Source organism: Erpetoichthys calabaricus, chromosome 2, assembly GCF_900747795.2.
Source record: "Erpetoichthys calabaricus chromosome 2, fErpCal1.3, whole genome shotgun sequence".
In the NCBI taxonomy this organism is placed as follows: Eukaryota; Metazoa; Chordata; class Cladistia; order Polypteriformes; family Polypteridae; genus Erpetoichthys; species Erpetoichthys calabaricus.
Window position 1 is genome coordinate 284,279,183 of NC_041395.2, and position 21,823 is coordinate 284,301,005.

The following is a 21,823-nucleotide window of genomic DNA, read 5'->3' on the forward strand; positions in this document are numbered from 1 at the left end:
CTTCGCCTTTCGCGGCATCACTCCATCGCGGATTTTATATGTAAGCATATTTAAATATATATCGCGGATTTTTTGCTGGTTCGCGGATTTCTGCGGACAATGGATCTTTTAATTTCTGGTACATGCTTCCTCAGTTGGTTTGCCCAGTTGATTTCATACAAGAGACGCTATTGGCAGATGGCTGAGAAGCTACCCAACTTACTTTTCTCCTTCTCTCTCTTGCGTAGGGGGATTGAGCAGGGGGGCTGTTCGCAAACCTAGACGATACGGACGCTCGTCTAAAAATGCTGAAAGATTATCTTCACGTTGCTACCTTCTGTGCAAGCTGCTTCCTGAAGCGACATGCTGCACAGTGCTTCGCATACTTAAAAGCTCGAAGGGCACGTATTGATTTGTGCTTGTTTGTTTTTCTCTGGCTCTCTATCTCTCTCTCTCTCTCTCTCTCTGCTCCTGACGGAGGGGGTGTGAGCTGCCGCCTTCAACAGCTTTGTGCCGTGGTGCTTCGCATACTTAAAAGCTAAACAGCCCTATTGATTTGTTTGCTTTTTTTCTCTATCTCTCTGACATCTGCTCCTGACTTGAAGAGGAAGATATGTTTGCATTCTTTTAATTGTGAGACGGAACTGTCATCTCTGTCTTGTCATGGAGCACAGTTTAAACTTTTGAAAAAGAGACAAATGTTTGTTTGCAGTGTTTGAATAACGTTCCTGTCTCTCTACAACCTCCTGTGTTTCTGCGCAAATCTGTGACCCAAGCATGACAATATAAAAATAACCATATAAACATATGGTTTCTACTTCGCGGATTTTCTTATTTCGCGGGTGGCTCTGGAACGCAACCCCCGCAATGGAGGAGGGATTACTGTATCTCATACACCCCCGGGGCCCTGCCACCAAGGAGTTTTTTGACCACCTTGGTGACCTCAGTCCCAGAGATTGGAGAGCCCACCTCTGAGTCCCCAGACTCTGCTTCCTCATTGGAAGGCATGTTAGTGGGATTGAGGAGGTCTTCGAAGTACTCCCCTCACCGACCCACAACGTCCCGAGTCGAGGTCAGCAGCACACCATCCCCACCATATACAGTGTTGACACTGCACTGCTTCCCCCTCCTGAGATACCGGAAGGTGGACCAGAATCTCCTCGAAGCCGTCCGGAAGTCGTTCTCCATGACCACCCCAAACTCCTCCCACGCCGAGTTTTTGCCTCAGCAACCACCGAAGCCGCATTCTGCTTGGCCTGCCGGTACTTATTAGCTTCCTCCAGAGTCCCACAGGACAAAAGGATCTTGTATGACTCCTTCTTCAGCTTGACGGAATCCCTCACCGGGTTCGGGGATTGCCACCACGACAGGCACCAACCACCTTACGGCCACAGCTCCGGTCAGCTGCCTCAACAATAGATGCACGGAACATGGCCCATTCGGACTCAATGTCCCCCACCTCCCTCGAGACATGGTCGAAGTTTTGCCAGAGATGGGAGTTGAAGCTACTTCTGACAGGGGACTCTGCCAGACGTTCCCAGCAGACCCTCACAATACGTTTGGGCCTACCTGGCCTCCCCCACCATCGAAGCCAACTCACCACCAGGTGGTGATCAGTTGACAGCTCTGCCCCTCTCTTCACCCGAGTGTTGAAGACATGTGGCTGACATGACCACGAAGTCGATCATTGATCTGAGGCCTATGGTGTCCTGGTGCCAAGTGCGCATATGATCACCCCTATGCTTGAACATGGTGTTCGTTATGAACAATCCGTGACGAGCACAGAAGTCCAATAACAAAACACTGCACAGGTTCAGATCGGGTTGCCATTCCTCCCAATCACGTCTTTCCAGGTCTCACTGTCTTTATCCACGTGAGCATTGAAGTCTCCTAGCAGAATGAGGGAGTCCCCAGCAGGTGCGCCCTCTAGCACCCCCTCCAGGGACTCCAAAAAGGGTGGGTACTCCAGACTGCCGTTCGGTGCATTCGCACAAACAACAGTTAGGACCCGTCCTCCCACCTGAAGGCGGATGGAGGCTACCCTGTTGTCTACTGGGGTAAACCCCAATGAATAGGCTCCAAGTTGGGGGGTAATAAGTATGTCCACACCCACTCGGCGCCTCTCACCGGGGGCAACTCCAGAGTGGTAGAGAGTCCAGCCCCTCTCAAGGTGATTGGTTCCAGAGTCTAAGCTGTGTGTTGAGGTGAGCCCAACTATATCTAGCCGGAACCTCTTGATCTCGCACACTAGCTCAGGCTCCTTCCCCTTCAGAGAGGTGACATTTCACATCCCAAGAGCCAGCTTCTGTAGCCGAGGATCGGACCGCCAAGGTCCCCACCTTCGGCCACCACCCAGCTCACACTGCACCCAACCTTCTTGGCCCCTCCTACAGGTGGTGATCCCATGGGAAACTATTCAGTATCACAACTTAAAATATAAGCACAGTTACTGTTCAGCAAGCAACTATATTGTTTGTGAAAGAAAATTCAAATTTTCTTAATTTTGTTGAAAATAACTATTAAGGAATGTTGCAATTTGTATGTAAAACAGTACAGTGAATTCATTGCATTTATTTGTGATTTATCACTCAAAAGGACGGACAGACAGACAGCCAGACAGACAGACAGACAGACAGATAGATAGATAGATAGATAGATAGATAGATAGATAGATAGATAGATAGATAGATAGATAGATAGATAGATAGATATAAACATCTAATCTGTCCAAAAAAATTCAGAATTATTGATAACAAAAGCTGAAATAAATGCTGTTTCAGTAGCAAAGAAGATGTTGAAAGTTTGCAGATTTCACAATCAGCTCCTAGATTTGAATGTAGGAAACCATTAACCTCCAGTTAAGAACAATATTTTGGTATTTCTATATGAATTACACAACTGTACATGTTTCTAAATTTCTACACTTAAACTAACTGCATGTCCCTCGGACCCCCATTCCAATGGTGGTGATAAATCTCTCATCACTCAATTGCAGTGCTTACTGAACCCATCTGTAGTATAATAAATACCTCTTTACTAGCAGGCATTGTCCTTGACTTTTTCATAGTGCTTATTAATAATATATCAAACCTAGATCCTAATGTTCTTTCAAAAACAGGCCAACATGTATCTCCTTTTTCTTTTTAAAAACTAAACATAATAAAAAACAGTGTTTACTCTTCAGTCTTATTTCTGGACTTGAACTTTATTTGTCACCAGGAGGAAATTTAGCTTTTACAGAAGCTCCTTAAATAAATAAATAAATACATTAAATATTTATTTATAAAGGTAAGTAAGAAAATAAACATATACACACACTTTGGTCTGAACAAAGAAAAGAAAAAAGAAAGAAAACTTCTGCCTTTTCTGTCACAGTTACAGTGAGATATTATACAGGCGTATTGCTATTATTATAAAGGATTCCCAGTAGCATTTCTTGATGCACTTTACTGAATAATTCATTGGCCAAAAGTCCTCAGCGTCAGTGTGTCAGACAGGATGTGTAGCATTGTTCATAATGACACTCAGTTTTGTTTCAACTCTCCTTTGCAACTACTTCCCATAACTGAGCTTGCCCTTTTAGTTAGCTTGTTGATTCAGTGGGCCTCTGATGGAGTAATGTTACCACCTCAGCACAAGTTAGCATGGAAAAATCACACCAGCCATCACTGAATTAAGGGAGATGCAAAGGATGTCACTACCCACATTAAAGGAGTGCAGTCTCCTAAAAAAAAATATAGTCTGCTCTGCCTTTTCTTATACAGATCCTTTGTGTTCTGAGACCGGTCCAATCTGTCATTGATGTGGACTCCAAAATACTTGTAGGAGTGGACCACCTCTACATTCATTACCTAAAAATTGATCGGACATAGAGGCTCTTTGGTAGGGTGAAAATCAGTATGCAGTCCCTTGGTTTCTGCTGATGTTAGCAAAGTTCTCCAACTTAAGTTTAAGCTCCTAAACATAGTTGTTCTGTGGCACACTCATATAAAAGCCATGACATTCGATTCTATAGGCTTCACAATCATCCTGTACCGTTGGGCACTTGGCCAAGTACAATGTGTGCATATAGTGTTGAAAGCATGCTGTACATTCATGCCTGTTTATGGTGTGACTGGGAATTCTTGATGGGCACATTCAGGATTTATATTCCACTTATGTACTGTACATTTTAGATTGGCTCAGTGTGATTATGAGTGTGGCCCTGCAATGAACTGGGACATCATCCAGAGTTACTTCCTGCCTTACTCCTAAATGCTGCTGGGATGGGTTCTCATACCCTGAAATACTGAACTGGGGTAAGCAGGCATGAAAATGTTGTGTTGTGTTCCGTATTATCTTTTGCAGAGAGTATGGTATTTATTTTTTTTACTTTCAGATGATGGTCAGTCATTATCCAACCTGCTATATCCTAACACAGGATCACAGGGGTCTGCTGGAGCCAATCCCAGCCAACACATGGCGCAAGGCAGGAACAAACCCCGGGTAAATCGTCAGCCTACCGCAGGGCACACAAACACACACACATACACCCACACACTGAGCGCACACTAGGGGCAATTTAGGATTGCCAATACAGTAATCCCTCCTCCATCGCGGGGGTTGCGTTCCAGAGCCACCCGCGAAATAAGAAAATCCGCGAAGTAGAAACCATATGTTTATATGGTTATTTTTATATTGTCATGCTTGGGTCACAGATTTGCGCAGAAACACAGGAGGTTGTAGAGAGACAGGAACGTTATTCAAACACTGCAAACAAACATTTGTCTCTTTTTCAAAAGTTTAAACTGTGCTCCATGACAAGACAGAGATGACAGTTCCGTCTCACAATTAAAAGAATGCAAACATATCTTCCTCTTCAAAGGAGTGCGTGTCAGGAGCAGTGACTGTCACAGAGATAGAGAGAAAAGCAAACAATAATAAATCAATAGGGCTGTTTGGCTTTTAAGTATGCGAAGCACCGCAGCACAAAGCTGTTGAAGGCGGCAGCTCACACCCCCTCCGTCAGGAGCAGACAAAGAGAGAGAGAGAGACAGAGTTTGTTTTTCAGTCAAAAATCAATACGTGCCCTTCGAGCTTTTAAGTATACGAAGCACCATGCAGCATGCAGCATGTCGTTTCAGCAAGCAGCTGCACAAAAGATAGCAACTTGAAGATAATCTTTCAGCATTTTTAGACGAGCATCCGTATCGTCTAGGTGTGCGAACAGCCCCCCTGATCAATCCCCCTACGTCAGGATCAGAGAAAGTCAGCGCAAGAGAAGTCAAGTCAAGTCAACTTTATTTATAAGCACTTTACATACAACAGCCGCTGACCAAAGTGCTGTAGAAAGAGAAAAGTAAGCTGGGTAGCTTCTCAGCCATCTGCCAATAGCGTCCCTTGTATGAAATCAACTGGGCAAACCAACTGAGGAAGCATGTACCAGAAATTAAAAGACCCATTGTCCGCAGAAACCCGCGAAGCAGCGAAAAATCCGCGATATATATTTAAATATGCTTACATATAAAATCCGCGATGGAGTGAAGCCGCGAAAGGCGAAGTGCGATATAGCGAGGGATTACTGTACACCTAACCTGCATGTCTTTGGACTGTGGGAGGAAAACGGAGCACCCGGAGGAAACCCACGCAGACACGGGGAGAACATGCAAACTCCACGCAGGGAGGACCCGGGAAGTGAACCTAGGTCTCCTTACTGCGAGGCAGCAGCGTTACCACTGTGCCACCGTTTCAGATGATGGTGATTTTCTTTATTGTAAATAATAATGTAAACCTTACACCATACTGTGATACCTAGGTTATAATGCAATAGCTAAGATAAATAAAATTGCTGTGAGCTGTGGACATTGAGACAGTGAGAGCTCTTCTGTTGGTCTTAAATACTAAGGTTAACTAAAGGCCCATCACTCTACCATAGCTTTCTCTTGGACAACTGTTCAAGTTGCATTTGTGTTAATTATTTTTCCCAGTTGTAATGAAACTGATGTCCCTATACCTAATGTTGATACTATTAACTTGTTACGTTTTTATTCTTTACCTTCTGTGTCTCAGTTCAAGGATTTACAGTATCACAAGCCACAAAAGCATCTTGTTATATTTTGCTTACTTAATTAAAATTGCAAATATTACCAACCTAATGTCTTCCAACATGTTAAGATCTTATTGAATGCTGAATTATTTTCAATATTTCAAATACTGAACTAATTTTTAAAAATACTGCTTATTGCATGTTGTTTTTCATGTGTCTGTATAGGAATATAGTAAAGTTCGGTTTTATACAACAGCACACAAGAAGAGTCAGATTTACACTTAATTTTATCAGTCTAATTATAACACACTTATGCATTCCACTTTTCATTATTAATGGCGTCCAAAAGCATTGTAAGAACTGGGGTGTGAACTCTGTCTAAAAAACAGCTGTGCAAAGTGATTTGAGAAGAACAATTATCTTTTGTATTGGGTGAAAAGTACGATTCACAAGTAGGTAAAATATGGCACTAAAGGTCTAAGTGATAATGTATGCTAAAACTAACAGAAATATATATTGCAAATCAGCCAAAAATAAGCTATTCAAGAAAACAAATCAATGTGCAAAAGAAAAAACAAAAAGAGAAGGAAAATATGAATGAATTCACTCACTTCACTCATTTCTTATTTAGAGTGTACTGATACTAAATTATTATTTTTTGTCTGTTATGAACTTTTATGACTAATTGCCTAGAATATAATCTCTGAATTGCATGTGAGAGGCACATGAGTGACTCACGTTGTCTTCCTTGCTGCTGATGGGTTTGTTTAATTCAGTGATCAAGAGCTAAAGTGTAAATAAGCCCAGACTGCAGATTTGTGTTCCAGCTGCTATTTTGCCATTAGAGTTTAGTCTGTTGAAGCTCTTTGTGAGTCTTCACTCCATGTGAAGTTACCGAGTTACCACATACTGTCAATACATTGGCTCTGGTGATATCTACTGTGAAGAGAGAAGGAAGCAAATTCTTGTGTACATCAATTCCACAATTATGAATGGATGCTGGCAAAAATGACTTTAACAAAATGTGTTTTCATATGAATACACAATATACACGTATTTCATTCTCATTTTATCATTTTTAACCTTGAGCAAGTCACTTCACCTGCCTGTACCATAACTGTAAAAACAAAAGAAATTTAATCAATTATATCTCAGATATTGTAAGTTGCCTTGCATAAAGGAGTAAGTCAAATAAGTAAGTAATTAAAATAAGAATTAGCTGTGCTGTCTGTCTTAGACAGGTTGAAATCTAAGTAATCAACACAGACCTCAGCGTTAACATTTGCAGTGCACCATGCAATTTATATGTCTCTGTTATATGCCATTTGGCATGGGATATGTAAAAGCAGTGTTAACGCTTGTGATGTGCCATCTGTTGGAATGAGAGAGACATAGCAACTGTACAGACACACAGACACTAATCCTCTTATTATGGTGGATAACACTGAGTCATGCTAAGGTGTGCAATAAGTGTCCAGCAACTTGGACTTTCCACAGCAGAGGAGGATTCTGGCAGAAACAGTTGAGTAGAAGAGGTTTGCAAATAGTACTAGTCAGAAATCGCAGACTTCTAATGGACGAATGTCAATTGATAAGTCAAAATTTCTAAATTGGACAAAATAAGAATTGTAGTTGTGGGGCAGAATTGAGAAACCTGAATGATTTAAGCATTATGCTCTCCTTTATTTTTAAACTAACTAACACAGCCACTCATCCTTAAATAAGATGGAAATGTGAGAAATGGTAACCACATCCTTAGCATAAAATGTAAATTCATAAAGAATTATAAAAAGGACAATACAAAACAAACTTAATAAGCATAAACATTGAAAATAATCTTAGGAAAACGTAACAAGGAAAGATATCAATTATACACTAATATAACTTTAAATTGGTAAAGATAGTGACACTATTGAACCCAAGGCATGTCTAAGGTAATGTTGCATTCTTTATGTTCCTTATTCACTTTATGTTTGATATTTCTTTAAATTATATGATTAATTTCTTACATGCCTTAACTTCTGGATTGAGCTTTTGCACTGGTTGGTACTCACAGCTACTGCTGTCTAAGTTTTGTTTTGCACACTTCAATTTGTTTTTGTCATCTAATATAAGTTTGGTGTTAAATGTGTCTCTCATCTGAACTGAAAAAAAAGAAGGATTCTTGCTTGCAGATTTTCAAAACAAAAACATTAAGATGTTCAGGTTTTCAAACTTTCCATTACACGTATTTGATTATCATTTTTGTTCTTGTCCCTATGTAGTTATTGACAGGTTGTTTTGAATCTTGCACATTATATTTTAGTTTATTTTTGTTTAGTTTTTAATACGATACCTCTGATAAACATCTCAAACCTTTACCCCTAAGCTAATTTAATACCATGATTGTTTAATCTCCTTTTTGGACAAATGTACTCAGTGGTAACAGGTAACTTGTACATATATAAGTCATTCAATGAAAGTAAAAACTACCACCTTAATTTAGGGGAATTAATATTGTCAAAATGAATACCGGTATCCTGCCAAAGCTCTTTTTCAGAATATCCCTATATACTGTATATTAATAAATCATTTTTTAAGAAGTTAGATGGAATTGTAATCTCATTCATCCCAAATTAAAAATGCCCCCTTAATGGAAATGTGACTTTACAAAGATATAAAGAAGAAAGCTGTATATTACTACAATACAGTTCTATTACTAGCTGCAATATAAACAAAAAAATAAAAAATTTAAAATTAGCAAAAAACCACAAAAACAACACCTGCTTGGTTAGCCATGGAAAGGAAATTTTAGCCTTCTTTATCCTGTATAATGTATGTGTGTGTGTTCTGAACTGTTAAGCTCTAAATGTAATCTTCCACATACCCACGTCATCTTCTTTGTGCAATTTTAAAACTTCATCAGAAGCAATCGATCCAACTCCCCTCATCTTTCACCAATATTTATCCCTGAGGTGGTACTCACCAGTTAGGATGAACATTCAGTCAGCACCTCCAGAGTATATTAAAAAAACAAAAAAAACTTAAAGAGCTTACCCTTTGATCATTTAAATGAATGATGTAAAATGAATCTTTTCATTAAAATTTTGGAAAAGAAATGGAATTTATTAAATCTTTAAAAAATAAAAAAATGCAGTAACTCAATATGTACCAAGAACACCATAACTAAAACTAAAAATTGATCATCATTCATATTTATCTTGTCTAAACTTTACCCAGGTCAACACCAAACCTGTAAATGAAGTCATTAAGTGCCCTTATCACTTGGTAATGTTCTACACTCAAACCATTTTGGTTTTGTATCTTTAGGAGAATCTTGAATTTAAACTCACTCCTAAAGCTTTAAAGGCATTTTTTGAGTTTTATAAGTGGCATAAAAGAGTACTAGGAAAAAAAGAATATTGTGAAAGCCTATACCACACTACCTGCACAAAGACTTATATAACTGTAAGAATCCAATCTACCTTCCATTACTCTTTGGAAAAGTTAATTCTGTATTATCTCAAACTGGAACAAGAACTCATTAATGTAATTCTAAAGTAAACCTGTCAGACCTGTGCTGGACATTTATTTGCTGTTTCAGTCTATATGAAGACCTGCTTCACGTAGGGATCTCTCGTCATATGGCTCCCTGAGTCGGGTGGTGGTTAAGCAGATTGTCTTTTTTGGTTGGAATGTGTTTTTTAACACGCAATAAAAATTGTTCTTTTCAAAAATGCAGTGCTGCCAAGACTATCCCTGGACCAAAAATCATGTGCTATTCTGATATGTTGATGGAATATAAATGTTTTAAATTCTGAACAGAGATTAAATAAGGTAAGAGGGGATGTAAGCCAGGTCTTGACAATAACAATTAGAATTCTATCACTTAAAAATAAATTGGGTACTCAAGGGCAGGGTGGAAATTAAGTAGAAATGCCTTAGTTCATAGTTCAGAAAGCAATACTTCACTCAAAAGGTTATGGGAATTTGGGATAAATAACCCAAGTCACATACTGAAATTGAAACAAAAATCTTGACAGCTTTTAAAAGGTACAGTATCTGGAACAGCTTATCTATTAGATACCCAAATATGTCTGATTGACTGAATTGTCTTCTCTCATTTGTTAAATTATTTATGTTATTACGTTTTACAACTGATTTCTTTATTTGGATGCAAAACAAGCACTGCTTTCTTGCTCTAAAATCCAAAATGTTTTGTGTGTGTAACTTCCATTGATATATACTATAAGTTTACCCACCAATCCATTATTAAACCAGTTCTGAGGGTATCAGAGCCTAACCAGTTATAAAGCAGGAAACCACCCTGAGCAGGGAACCAGTCCATTGCCATGACAGAACTACAAGTAGTAAGGACGTTCTGTGTGTCCAAATACAGTTTTGAGAGATGTCCCTGGGCTCTGTTGATTTGTTGTTAGATTGGCACAAAAACATTTAAAGATCTGCCCTTTCTCTGTAAAAATGTGAAACACATTTAGTAGGTTTGGCTTGCTCTAAATATAACAGGATCACCAGATCCCATTTCTGGCTCAGGTGTTTTTCTATAGCAAAATGACGTAAGTGATGAATATTACAAATTCTATAAATTCGGGTAACAGTTACTCTATCCTTAAATTTGGAGTTACTGTATGTTTTGGGGGGCGGCACGGTGGCGCAGTGGGTAGCGCTGCTGCCTCGCAGTTGGGAGATCTGGGGACCTGGGTTCGCTTCCCGGGTCCTCCCTGCGTGGAGTTTGCATGTTCTCCCCGTGTCTGCGTGGGTTTCCTCCGGGCGCTCCGGTTTCCTCCCACAGTCCAAAGACATGCAGGTTAGGTGGATTGGCGATTCTAAATTGGCCCTAGTGTGTGCTTGGTGTGTGGGTGTGTTTGTGTGTGTCCTGCGGTGGGTTGTCACCCTGCCCAGGATTGTTTCCTGCCTTGTGCCCTGTGTTGGCTGGGATTGGCTCCAGCAGACCCCCGTGACCCTGTGTTTGGATTCAGCGGGTTGGAAAATGGATGGATGGATGTATGTTTTGGAAAAGTTGTTCACATCAAACAGGAAGGTTTTATTTTTTTTTTTTAGTTTTTATTTTATACAGTAACTGAATACAACTAGCAAGAGCTTTCTATCTCTCATTTAGGCAACTAGCTTCTCTTCTCTACAATCTTACTTTTTTGATTTAGATATTCGAAAATGTAAAGCACATCATTCAGTCATTTCTAATCTTCTTTGAAGTCTTTGCAAACTGGCAGTTTAATGGAACATTGATTATTCCAACCATTTGTGAGACAGAAACTGATTGTGATCAGGATAATAGATAAAGCACTAGTAAATAAAACACAAGATTTCCGTTATTCTCCACATGCCATTCACTTACTTGCTTACATTCACATTTCTGTTATGAAAACACATAGACAGCTGCTGTACAATTAAAAATTCAGAATTATGAAAAGTTCAGAGTGAAAATGATGCAGAACAATTAAATAAAAGATTTTTGAATTAAACTTAAAAAAAGGGACAAGATACTTACCCAGCTACTAGCACTTCTAGGTCACCCCCTCCATCAACATCAGTCACGGCAATCCCATAATTCAGCTGAGTGGGGTTGTTCTCATAATCAGGTGGCAAAACTGTTTTGGTCACTGAACTGAATATAGGCTCTGACCGCTGAGATTTTGATAGCTGGATGAGGGCTAAAAGTAGAAACCAGAGGCAGGGGGGCATCTCCATCTACAAAATATTTACAAGGAATGTCAAGTTTATAAAATACCTCAAAATTACACATGCTTCACAGCAAGATATTTTCACATTTGCTTATCTGGCTGACACCTTTATCCAAGGTAATTTACAACATGTATGATACAATTGGTCACATTCTTTTGATTCTCCAATTGGAGCACAGGCAGGTCAAGTGACTTGCTGATTGTCAAAGTGTCAGTAGTAGGATTTGAACCCACAACTGCAGGGTTTGAAGTCTAAAGCCTTAACCACTTCACCACACTGCCTCATTTTATTTATTGCCCCCTTTTATCTTCCAGGGAAATCACCAGCTAGTTGGTGTCTGTTTCCTTAATTACATTTCTAACCCTGACCTTTTTTATTTAAACCTTATCACATTCACTGTATTTTTAATAGCCAATTTTTCCTTCATTTCTAGCATTGTCAAATTTCAGTCCCAAAATACTGTCACGCTTCAGATTCAATATGTTACTTGAAGTGACAACAACAACAGATGGCCCGGAAGGAGAGGAAATCAATAACTCAGGCCAGCAAGATACTGGAGAAAATAAACTTTCAGGTCTTCCAAAGCCAAAAGACTTCCTAGTCCCCTTTCAGTTCATGTGCATTTCCTGATATCTCTATATATATAAAATCCAACGTCTGTCTGTATGTCTGCCCGCCTTCACAAGAGAAAAACTTAACGAATATTGATTGGGTTTTTTTCTGTAATTGATTTTACAACTTCTGTCATCGCGCTAAGTATCATAGTTCGCTTGCAGTACCAATTTATTTCCACAAATCCGAGAAACACACAGTGGGCCGCGGGGATGTGGGAGGTGCCCTTCTCACTCACGCGCCAGCCTCGGACTGTCCTTACCTCAGCTTAGCTAGCAAGAGAACTACTTAATGGATTTAGATCGGGTTTTTTTCTATAATTTGCTTGAACATTCAAGTTGATTTTGTGACTTTTCTCATCGCGCTAAGAATCATAGTTTGCTTGCAGGAGCAATATATTCACACCGAGGAGAGGGCCGAGGAGAGGGGCAAGGGTGACATCAGGAGTGGGGAGCCGGGCAGGGCCCTCCTCACAGTCCCGTTTCACTACTACGCGGGTGGAGCCGCAGGTGATGGCTACTCATTTATATAAAGTTCTTGAATTAAGGCTAAGCCTCTTTGTTGGTCAGATTTTCTAATGTCACTTAAAGCTGAACTAATTTCTATCCAGCCTTTGCAGATGGGTGAAATCCCATGCCTGATTTAATTTCTGTTGTTCAGTTTCACTGGAGATTGTCTCTCCTCTTCTCATTTTATTTCTGTTTCTTCCATACAGTGATCTGATCTCGGTTCCATATTGAATTAACAGTGAAACCATGTTCTTTATCTAATCTAAATTTTGGGCCAGTTTTCAAACATTATTTTGACATTCTTGTTGACTTTGACTTCTCTTTACAATTTTATTTCACAGCATGCCTTTCCTGTAGATTACCCATTTTTGGAGCTCTTCTTCATTTTAATGGTTTCTCTTTTACTGCATTCTGAAACACTGCCTGTTTTACAGTGATTTCTAAACAATAACCAAAAAATTGGTCATAGTAGTACTTTTATATGTATACAATACAATTAAATTCTTCTTGCATTTTCAAACAACATGTAATGCATCATCACTCTTTGGTGCTGTCATATTTTAACAGAAACCATAAATCATCTTTCTGATCTTCAGTTACACTCCTAAATCTCAAAACCTTCTTGAAAAAAGCACGAGAAAACCTCCAGTATGGTTAGCAAGCCTAATGTTAATATTTAGTAAGCCTTTTCTTAATATTGCCACAACATGGACAATGTGAATAGTGCATATTGTCACATGCATATTCATCAAAGCTTTGATAGAAGGAAACATTTAAAAGTGACAAAAAAGGTGTCTAACTACTATGTTTGTTCTCTCAGTGAAGGAGCAGACTAACCACAGCCATCACATAAAACTAACAAAAAGATCTCCCATAGATTCGATCAATGTCTCAAATGACCCAGGAAACAATAGGACTGAGGGAGAGATAGAGAGACACAAAGAACTAAAAAGAGGAGCCTGTGGACCAGCACAGTTTGTTGAAATGGCTACATTCTATCAATAGAAGGTCAATTAAAGAGCGACATGGTCATTAAAGTGCCTTACATCATGTTATTCCTCATCATCCATCCATCGATTTTCCAACCCCTGAATCCGAACACAGGGTCACGGGGGTCTGCTGGAGCCAATCCCAGCCAACACAGGGCACAAGGCAGGAACCAATCCCGGGTAGGGTGCCAACCCACGGCAGGACTATTCCTCATCATGCTATGCAATAAAGAGAGATAACTGTCTTCTCAAATCTTTGACAGTCACTATGTTTTCACCTCATTTTTCATAACAGGTAGGACAACTGACGAAGTAGAAGTCTAAGTATCTACAGTGAACGGCACCTTACATGCTGGTATGGTACAGCTCTATCAACTCCAATTCCAGCTCTCCACACATCAAAGGTGATATGGGCAGATTCACAGACAAAGTGGTGGGAACCTTTCAGAACTGACGATGGTCATAAGCCACTTTGCCCAGACTCTTTTTAACACCATTCTGTGGAACAACAAAAAGTATCAAGTTGGAGGACCAAGACCTGCCTCACCTTACCCCAGTTTCACAGGAGTCTGTCCCAAACATAACATCTGCAGAGTCATGGAAAAGAAAATCAGTTGAGTCAAGGCCTAGAGAAGAAACTACATTGTGGAGTCTGAAAACAAAGCCCGGTGATGCCCCCAAACCACACAAATCACCCAGCTTCCCAATATAAGGTCATGAGCTATGGAAGACGCAGAACAGCACAGGATATGTATTTTTTGGGTTTTCTGGGGAACTGTGTACCTGTGTTCCATGTTTTAATGGGGCAAAAAAAACTAATAATTCTTTATGGAATGCTGAAAGTGATATGACCAATATTGTCTCTCTGCAACAAATAAATTAGTGAATTAAGAATTGGATTACATGCATACACGTGGATTTTGTCCAAAAAAATGATATTAGTGGAGTTCATCTACAATCCAAAAATCATAAGCACAGTCAAAAATGTTTATGTCAAATATATTGAATAGGTTCACTAAAATTGTAGAAATATATCTTCTTAAGAAATTTGTGATCATCCACATAGCATAACATACTTGAAAGTTTCAACCAAATATTAAAGCAAGTTTTAAGAACTTAATATTCAAAAAGCGCACTTCAAAAAATTGGAGAAACTCTTAGAAGCTGCACAGTATTACCAAGCTTGAAATCTCTTCCAACCTCTCACTGTAAGTTTTTGGCACAATGGCAGGAACCGTATAGAGTGAAAAGAGAAAAGGTTTGATAGACTACACTTTGTTACAACCTGTTAAAATGAAAAAGTATCCAATCTATCACATAAATCTACCTTGCTGTTGGCATGTGTGAGATGATGCAGTGAAATGTGAGCATCCTTCATAGTCACAGTCTCTAATGACTTTAAGCTAACTTCACCCCAGGGTATCATCTAAGATGAAGAGCCAATTACTAGAAGTTTTGGAAAACTTTTGGTGATTTACGGAATACAAAACCTGAATACATGTTTCAAAAGAAACACCTCTTCAAGATAAAAGCTGACGTGGAAAAATAAGTAAAGAATATGTTGTGCCTAGGAGTCATTGGAGGCTAGCCCATAGATCATTTAAGTACTCAAACTTGATAGCTCCTGATGATTTTGTAATGACTTTATGAAGCTCAAACAAGGTCTTAAAACTCAATGTCTACCCTGTGTGAAAGGTTGGTGTTCCTCAACATAATTGAGAAACACAATACCTAGCAACTATAGACATGACAAAAGGTTATTGACAAATTAGTGGATATTGGCAATTCCATGTCCTACCCTTAGGTTTACACAGCAGCTGTTGGGCAGAATATAGCCTATAATGCAGTGTGTCTAGATAATATTGTGAATTTCTCATGCACTTCGGCAGCACACCTACAATACAGTACATTTTAAAATCCAAAACCATTTTTTGGCATAAAAAGGGTCACATACTTACAAATTATGGTGCATGATAGATAAATAGAACTGCAAATGCAAAAATTTATAGACGTTTCTGTAGATATTATTAGAAGATGATAAACCATTTCTTCAACACAGCTGTACCCATCAATGAATCGGTATTTAGCCTTTTAAAGACCAATTGTTCAGTACCATTCTTAGTACCTCTAACTCCTCTTGATGTTTTTTACTCCAGATGGAAACACATCTGAGACAGGACTGCTAGTTTGAGAAGAGGTACACTTTCAATGCCCTGGAAAGTCCTGCCTCAGAATGCCATTGCTCCGTTGTAGAGCCTGAAGCCTTGAGCCAGGATTTGACTTCTTTGGGCTGCCCATAAAGATCAAAATAACCAATTCACAAAGTGGCAAGGATTTAAATTGATTAGCAATTTTATTAACAGAAACAATATCTAGAAAGAAAAGTAATGCAACTACAAAATAAACAATCAGAAACTAATTAAACATGAAAACTAAATTAAATCTAATGAACAGAGAAAACTATAAGGAAAGACTGCAAAGAAAGCAGGAACTTAAACTAAACAAAATGAACAAAACTCCGATTAGTTAGTACAAAACAACAGATAAAATGCTCTTAAACCTCAACAAGTTGATAAATATTTTGGAATAACCAATTACCCATATAAGTAAACTCTATTAAAAAATAATCAAGACCAAAGTTAAAAGCCATAATTCAGAAACTAGAGGAACTAAACTTTACACAACAATACCACCAGCAAAGGATGACAATTAAAAATATTACTGACAAGGTCGAATATTCACACACAATGCCTCAGTAAAGAGCTGAGGCTGCACTACTTCTTTATAGGCCTCAGGTGACTGCCATAATTAGCCGCAGTAATTAGTTGTCCCACCTCCCAACGCTCAATTCTTAAAAGGAAGAGGTGAAGACTATAAACAAATAAAAGAAATATAAAGGAACACTGCCCTTTATGCTTGCTTCTGTGTAAACATGCATTACTGATGTCTTCACCAAAGCTGAGGTTCACTTCTGTCAACTAATGCATTTTAAGGCATTGTAACTTTTCTGATTTTTTTTTAAATCATTTTTGAATGGTTTTGGAAAAAAGAAAATAGATTTTGATTTAACTGAATCAGCATACTGTGTCATGTTTCCACACCATTGTGTTCAGAATGTGTTGCTAAAGTGCTGTCTTGGGGAAACACCATTTACCGGTAGTTAAAATATTCTTTTCATAGATAGCAAAAATAAAACTTTGAATATGAATAATACCAAACACCACCACTCCTAATACAGTATATACTAAAACCAATTTAAAATTCAAAAAGAAAAGTTCAGTAAATACAAAGAACCCATCAAGATTGAAAGACGAAGAGGTATACTGCAAAAACTGAAACAAGCTACATTGTACAATTTACAATATATCACATCCTGATGGGAAGTATGAATGAGGCACAATACCTGGCGCAGTTTCTAAAGAGGTTTGGGTATGTAACAACCTCAGCACACTCCATCATTTGTTTTATCATCATTTTGGTGTCACTTTAATACCTTTCTCTTTTATAATAACTGAATATCAAAAATGTACAAATCTCATAACTTCTGCCACTGATCACATTCCCCCACCTTGGAAATTCAGGCCATCTCTCTGTTATGCTTATTCCAGCATATAGGCCACTGCTAACTAGAAGAAAGCCACATGTGACGCAGATAAGGATTTGGGCAGAGGGAGCAGTTTCAGCACTCCAGGACTGGTTTGAATACACAGACTGTAATGTGTTCAGAGAGGCTGCTACTGTCAACCAACATATCAATCGGGGAGAGTATGCTGAGTCTGTGACAGGATCCACATCCAAGTGTGTGGAAGGTGTGACCATCATCAAGAATACCTCCACAAGTGCCAACCAAAAACCCTGACTCAACAGAGGAGTGCATGAGCTTCTGAGACCACAAAATGCTGCATTCAAGTCTGGGGGGGACAAAAAAGCTCTTTGTTTTGCATGATCCAACCTGAAACAGAGTGTGAGAGCAACAGTGTGTGCTTATAGATAGAAAATCCAAAATCCAGGGTCACTTCACTAATTCAAAAGACCCAAGGTGCTTGTGGCAAGACATATAGTCGATCACAGATTACAGGTCTCCTCCAGCACTCCGTGATGATGATTTTGATTTCCTTAATACACTTAGCACTTACTTCAGCTAATTTGAAGAATAAAACAGCACAACCACAATGAAAGCACCTTCTACCCTGGACAATGAAGCACTCTGTCTTGGCCCAGCTGATGTTCGGAGCACACTGCGAAGTATCAACCCATGGAAATCTGAAGGTTAAGACAAAATACCAGGGTGTGTACTTAGGGAATGTGCTGACCAACTGATGCACAGGGCATTTATAATACCTCCCTGAGGCAAGCCATCATACCTCCATTAAAAGCCACTACTATTATACCATTGCCAAAGAAATCACCAGTATCAACGCTCAATGACTATTGCCCTATAGCACTCACCACCATCATGATGGAGTACTTTCAAAGGCTGGTCAAGAACCATATAACATTTAAACTTCCTGCAATGTTCTATGCACTTCAGTTTGGATACTACCCTAACCGCTCTGCCGATGATGCCACATCTGACCAAGGCCCATCTGGAGAATAATATGTTCAGCTGCTCTTTATTGACTTTAACTCTACTTTTAAAACAGTTTACTCCCAGGATTTTGTAAGAACACTTGACCCACTAAGCCAGGGGTTTTTAACCTAAGTTCCATGGAAACCTAGGGGATCCATGGATTGGTTTCAGGGGTCTGTGAGGGTCAGATAAAAGTTAACATTTATATTCACTATACAGCCCAGTACTGTTGATTTAGAGTAGATGTAGTAGTAGTAGTAATGGTAGTAGAAAATGTAGTAGTAGTAGATCTATTTTAATTTGCCGAAGAGGATTGTATTTCATAATTATGAGTGGCCATTACTTTTTGCATAAAAAATTAGTGTTTTTTTCAGATTGTTTAATTTAAAGTTTAATAATACAGTACTTTGTGTATGTTATATATGTATGAGAATCAAATCTCGATAAATAAAAGTTCATTGTATTTATTGCATGCAAAGTTGTGTTTATGTGAATATTTCTGAGAAGGGGGTCCATAGCTTTCATCAGATTCTTAAAGGGGTCCGTGACTCAAAAAGGTTAAGAATCACTGCACTAGAATCACTGTTAACACCCTATTACACAACTGGATTATGGACTTTCTCTTCAGACAGACCACAGGCAGGATGTATGGTAGAAAACGTCTCTGAGATCATCGCCATGAACACTGGGGTCCACCAGGGCTGTGTTCTGACCCTTCCGTTGTTCAATTTAATGACTCACAACTGTTGTGCCAGGAATAACTCGAATCATAATTTGCAAATTGGAGGATGACACAATGGTGGTGGGCTTCATCAGCAATAATGATGACTCAGCCTACAGAGAGGAAGTGAACAAACTTGTTGTCTTGTGTGACAACAACAACCTGTCACTGAAGGTCAACAAGTCGAAGGAGATCATTGTTGACTTCAGGAGAAAACACATGGCACATACAGTACTCCACTTATAATCCATGATAAAGCTGGGGAGTCAGGAAGAAGCACCAAGTTCCTGGCGATGCACATCACGGATGACCTGATATGGACTACAAACACCACCTTCCTAGTCAAGGAGGCACAGCAGCTCCTTCACTTTCTGCAACCGAAGAGGAGAGTAAACCTATCCTCACAACATTCTACAAAGGTGTTATAGAGAGCACCTTGACTACAGGCCATCAGACTACTCAACTCCCTCTAACAATAAACAACTTGTTGACCTATGGGGACTGTTAAATTCCTGAACTCACACACAGACTGTTTCAACATATATATTCGGAATCTCATAAAATACTGTTATGTCTGTGCATTATGGTAAAGTTTTTTGTCATTTGAACACTTTACAACTATTTTCTGTCTGTTTATGCTGTCTATTATGTTTATCTGTTTTTGAGTAACGTACACTTGTCTTTATGTTTGTGTTCATACACTGAGCCTGGAGAAATGCAATTTCTTTCAGCTATGCACTCCTTGAGGTATGGTTTGAGTGACAATAAAGTAAATCCCTCTAACAACAAACAACATACTTCATAAAGGAACATATCACTAACTCACATGTAACCCAAAAAGAGGACCTTTGAGAATTATTTACTCAGTATAGCCAATCCCAAGCATTTTTCAAAAATTCCTCTCTAGTTTAAAACAGCAGATTATTGAGTTCAGATTTGAATTTATACCCCTTAATCAGTGGGTTTCATATGTCTCTTTGTTTAGATAATATTTTACTGAAATTCCCTCCCCCAAGATAATTTTACTTTTTAAAGGAAAAATTAGTTAAACATTAGCAAAACATAAGACAAAATTTTGAAAAAATGAAACATATTACTTACTAAGTATTCATAATGGTGATGATAATATTTGGTAAAGCAATCTTTCACTCTATTAACAACCTTTTGCATCTGTGGGAAAATTTCTATTGTATTTGCTTCAATTATTTCAACACAATCACTTTTACCTTTGTACCCTTGAGCCACTCACTGGTAGTTATCATTCTAACAAAGTCTGCATTTTCAAAATTCAGCTTTTAATTGACTGAAGCAGATTATCTTGCACTATCTATCTCATCTCATTCAAACTCCATTTAATGCATTTCTCAATCCTTTAGGATGATGTTGCCACCTCCATATGACATGGTTGGAAACATACAAAAAATTTCATATTTTGGATAAGAAGCTTTATTTATGGAATATGTAGCACAACGCCTGGTTCATACTTTTGGTCTTGTCACATCTGGACTTTCTGCTGGGAGGAGTACCAATATGTGTCACCAAGGAGCTGCATATGCTTTAAAATGCTGCAGTACATGTGGTGTTCAAGCAGCCAAGATGGGCACATGTCACTCCTCTTTTCACATTACTGCACTGGTTTCCTGTAGCGGCACATCTTGCATTCATATCCTTGATGCTTGCCTACAGAATAGTCAGTGGGTCAGCACCTATGTTTGTGGAAACACATGTGAGGTCCTTTGCTCCTTCTTGCTCAGGTCTGCTGATGAATAGCATTTGGTGATACCACCTGCACATGGCATTAAATCTCAATCCAGATTCTTCATATGTAGCTATTAGTAGATGGAACAAACAGCCCACCTCCTTTCGAACTTCTGACTTCTTCAATGTTTTAAAGAAGCATTTGAAGACTGTTTTCTTGTTGAATTTCTGCTTAATTTATATTGGCTTTGTTAGATTTTTGTTAATAAGGAAGTGTAACTAGCTTGCTTTTTGTGCAGAGCTCTTCATTTGTGGTGATCTATTTTGTACCCTTGTATCTTTGTACTGTAGCACTTGTTCTTAAATTGTTCTCAGACTAATGGTTACTTGATTACTTTGACTTCTTTTGTAAGTCACTTTGGATAAAACTGTATGCTAAGCAAATAAATGTAAATGTAACTTTTAATCTTTTCTGATGGTTTGAATTTCCTATATTTGGTTTCAAAGCTAATGCTACGGAAGTGCCAAATTTTTATGCCAACCATGCAAGCATTCAGTAAAAATTACCATTACAATAGTGAAAAAGCATGACAGCTATCCTTGTCTTCAGTACAAGAGGATAAAATGAAACAGAAAATGAAAGGCACAAAAATTAGTAGAACAAATTTCAGGCCTGGTGCCACAGTTATATTGGAGTGGCTTGATCATTTTCGGAACCTGCCTATTTACATTGACACCGATTCACACATGTGTAGCAGGGCTTAAATAGAACAGCTGGACCTACTGTATGTGGGGAGCATTGACAAACTGAGAGAAATAACTTATTGCCCAGAAATGGTAAAGGCTCCAAACATTGTTGGGCTGTCATGGCTGATACACCTTTTCAGTGTTGTGGCCCCAATTTTTAAAAAGGGAGAATGGAGGATGTGCCCCAACTATTGGGAGATCACACTCCTCAGCCTCCTTTGGAAAGTTTACTCAAGGGTACTGGAAAGGAGACTCCAACCAGTCATGGAA

The 21,823-nt window shown here is 38.9% G+C and overlaps 1 protein-coding gene across 1 annotated transcript in view; it reads right to left on the bottom strand.

Annotated features, from left to right (window-relative positions):
* Positions 1-21,823, bottom strand: part of crtac1b (cartilage acidic protein 1b) — a 169,786-nt gene that overhangs the window by 142,491 nt on the left and 5,472 nt on the right. The window contains exon 2 of the mRNA XM_028795662.2: positions 11,514-11,713. Coding sequence (XP_028651495.1) covers positions 11,514-11,713 — 200 coding nt within the window. The remainder of the gene's footprint in view (positions 1-11,513; positions 11,714-21,823) is intronic.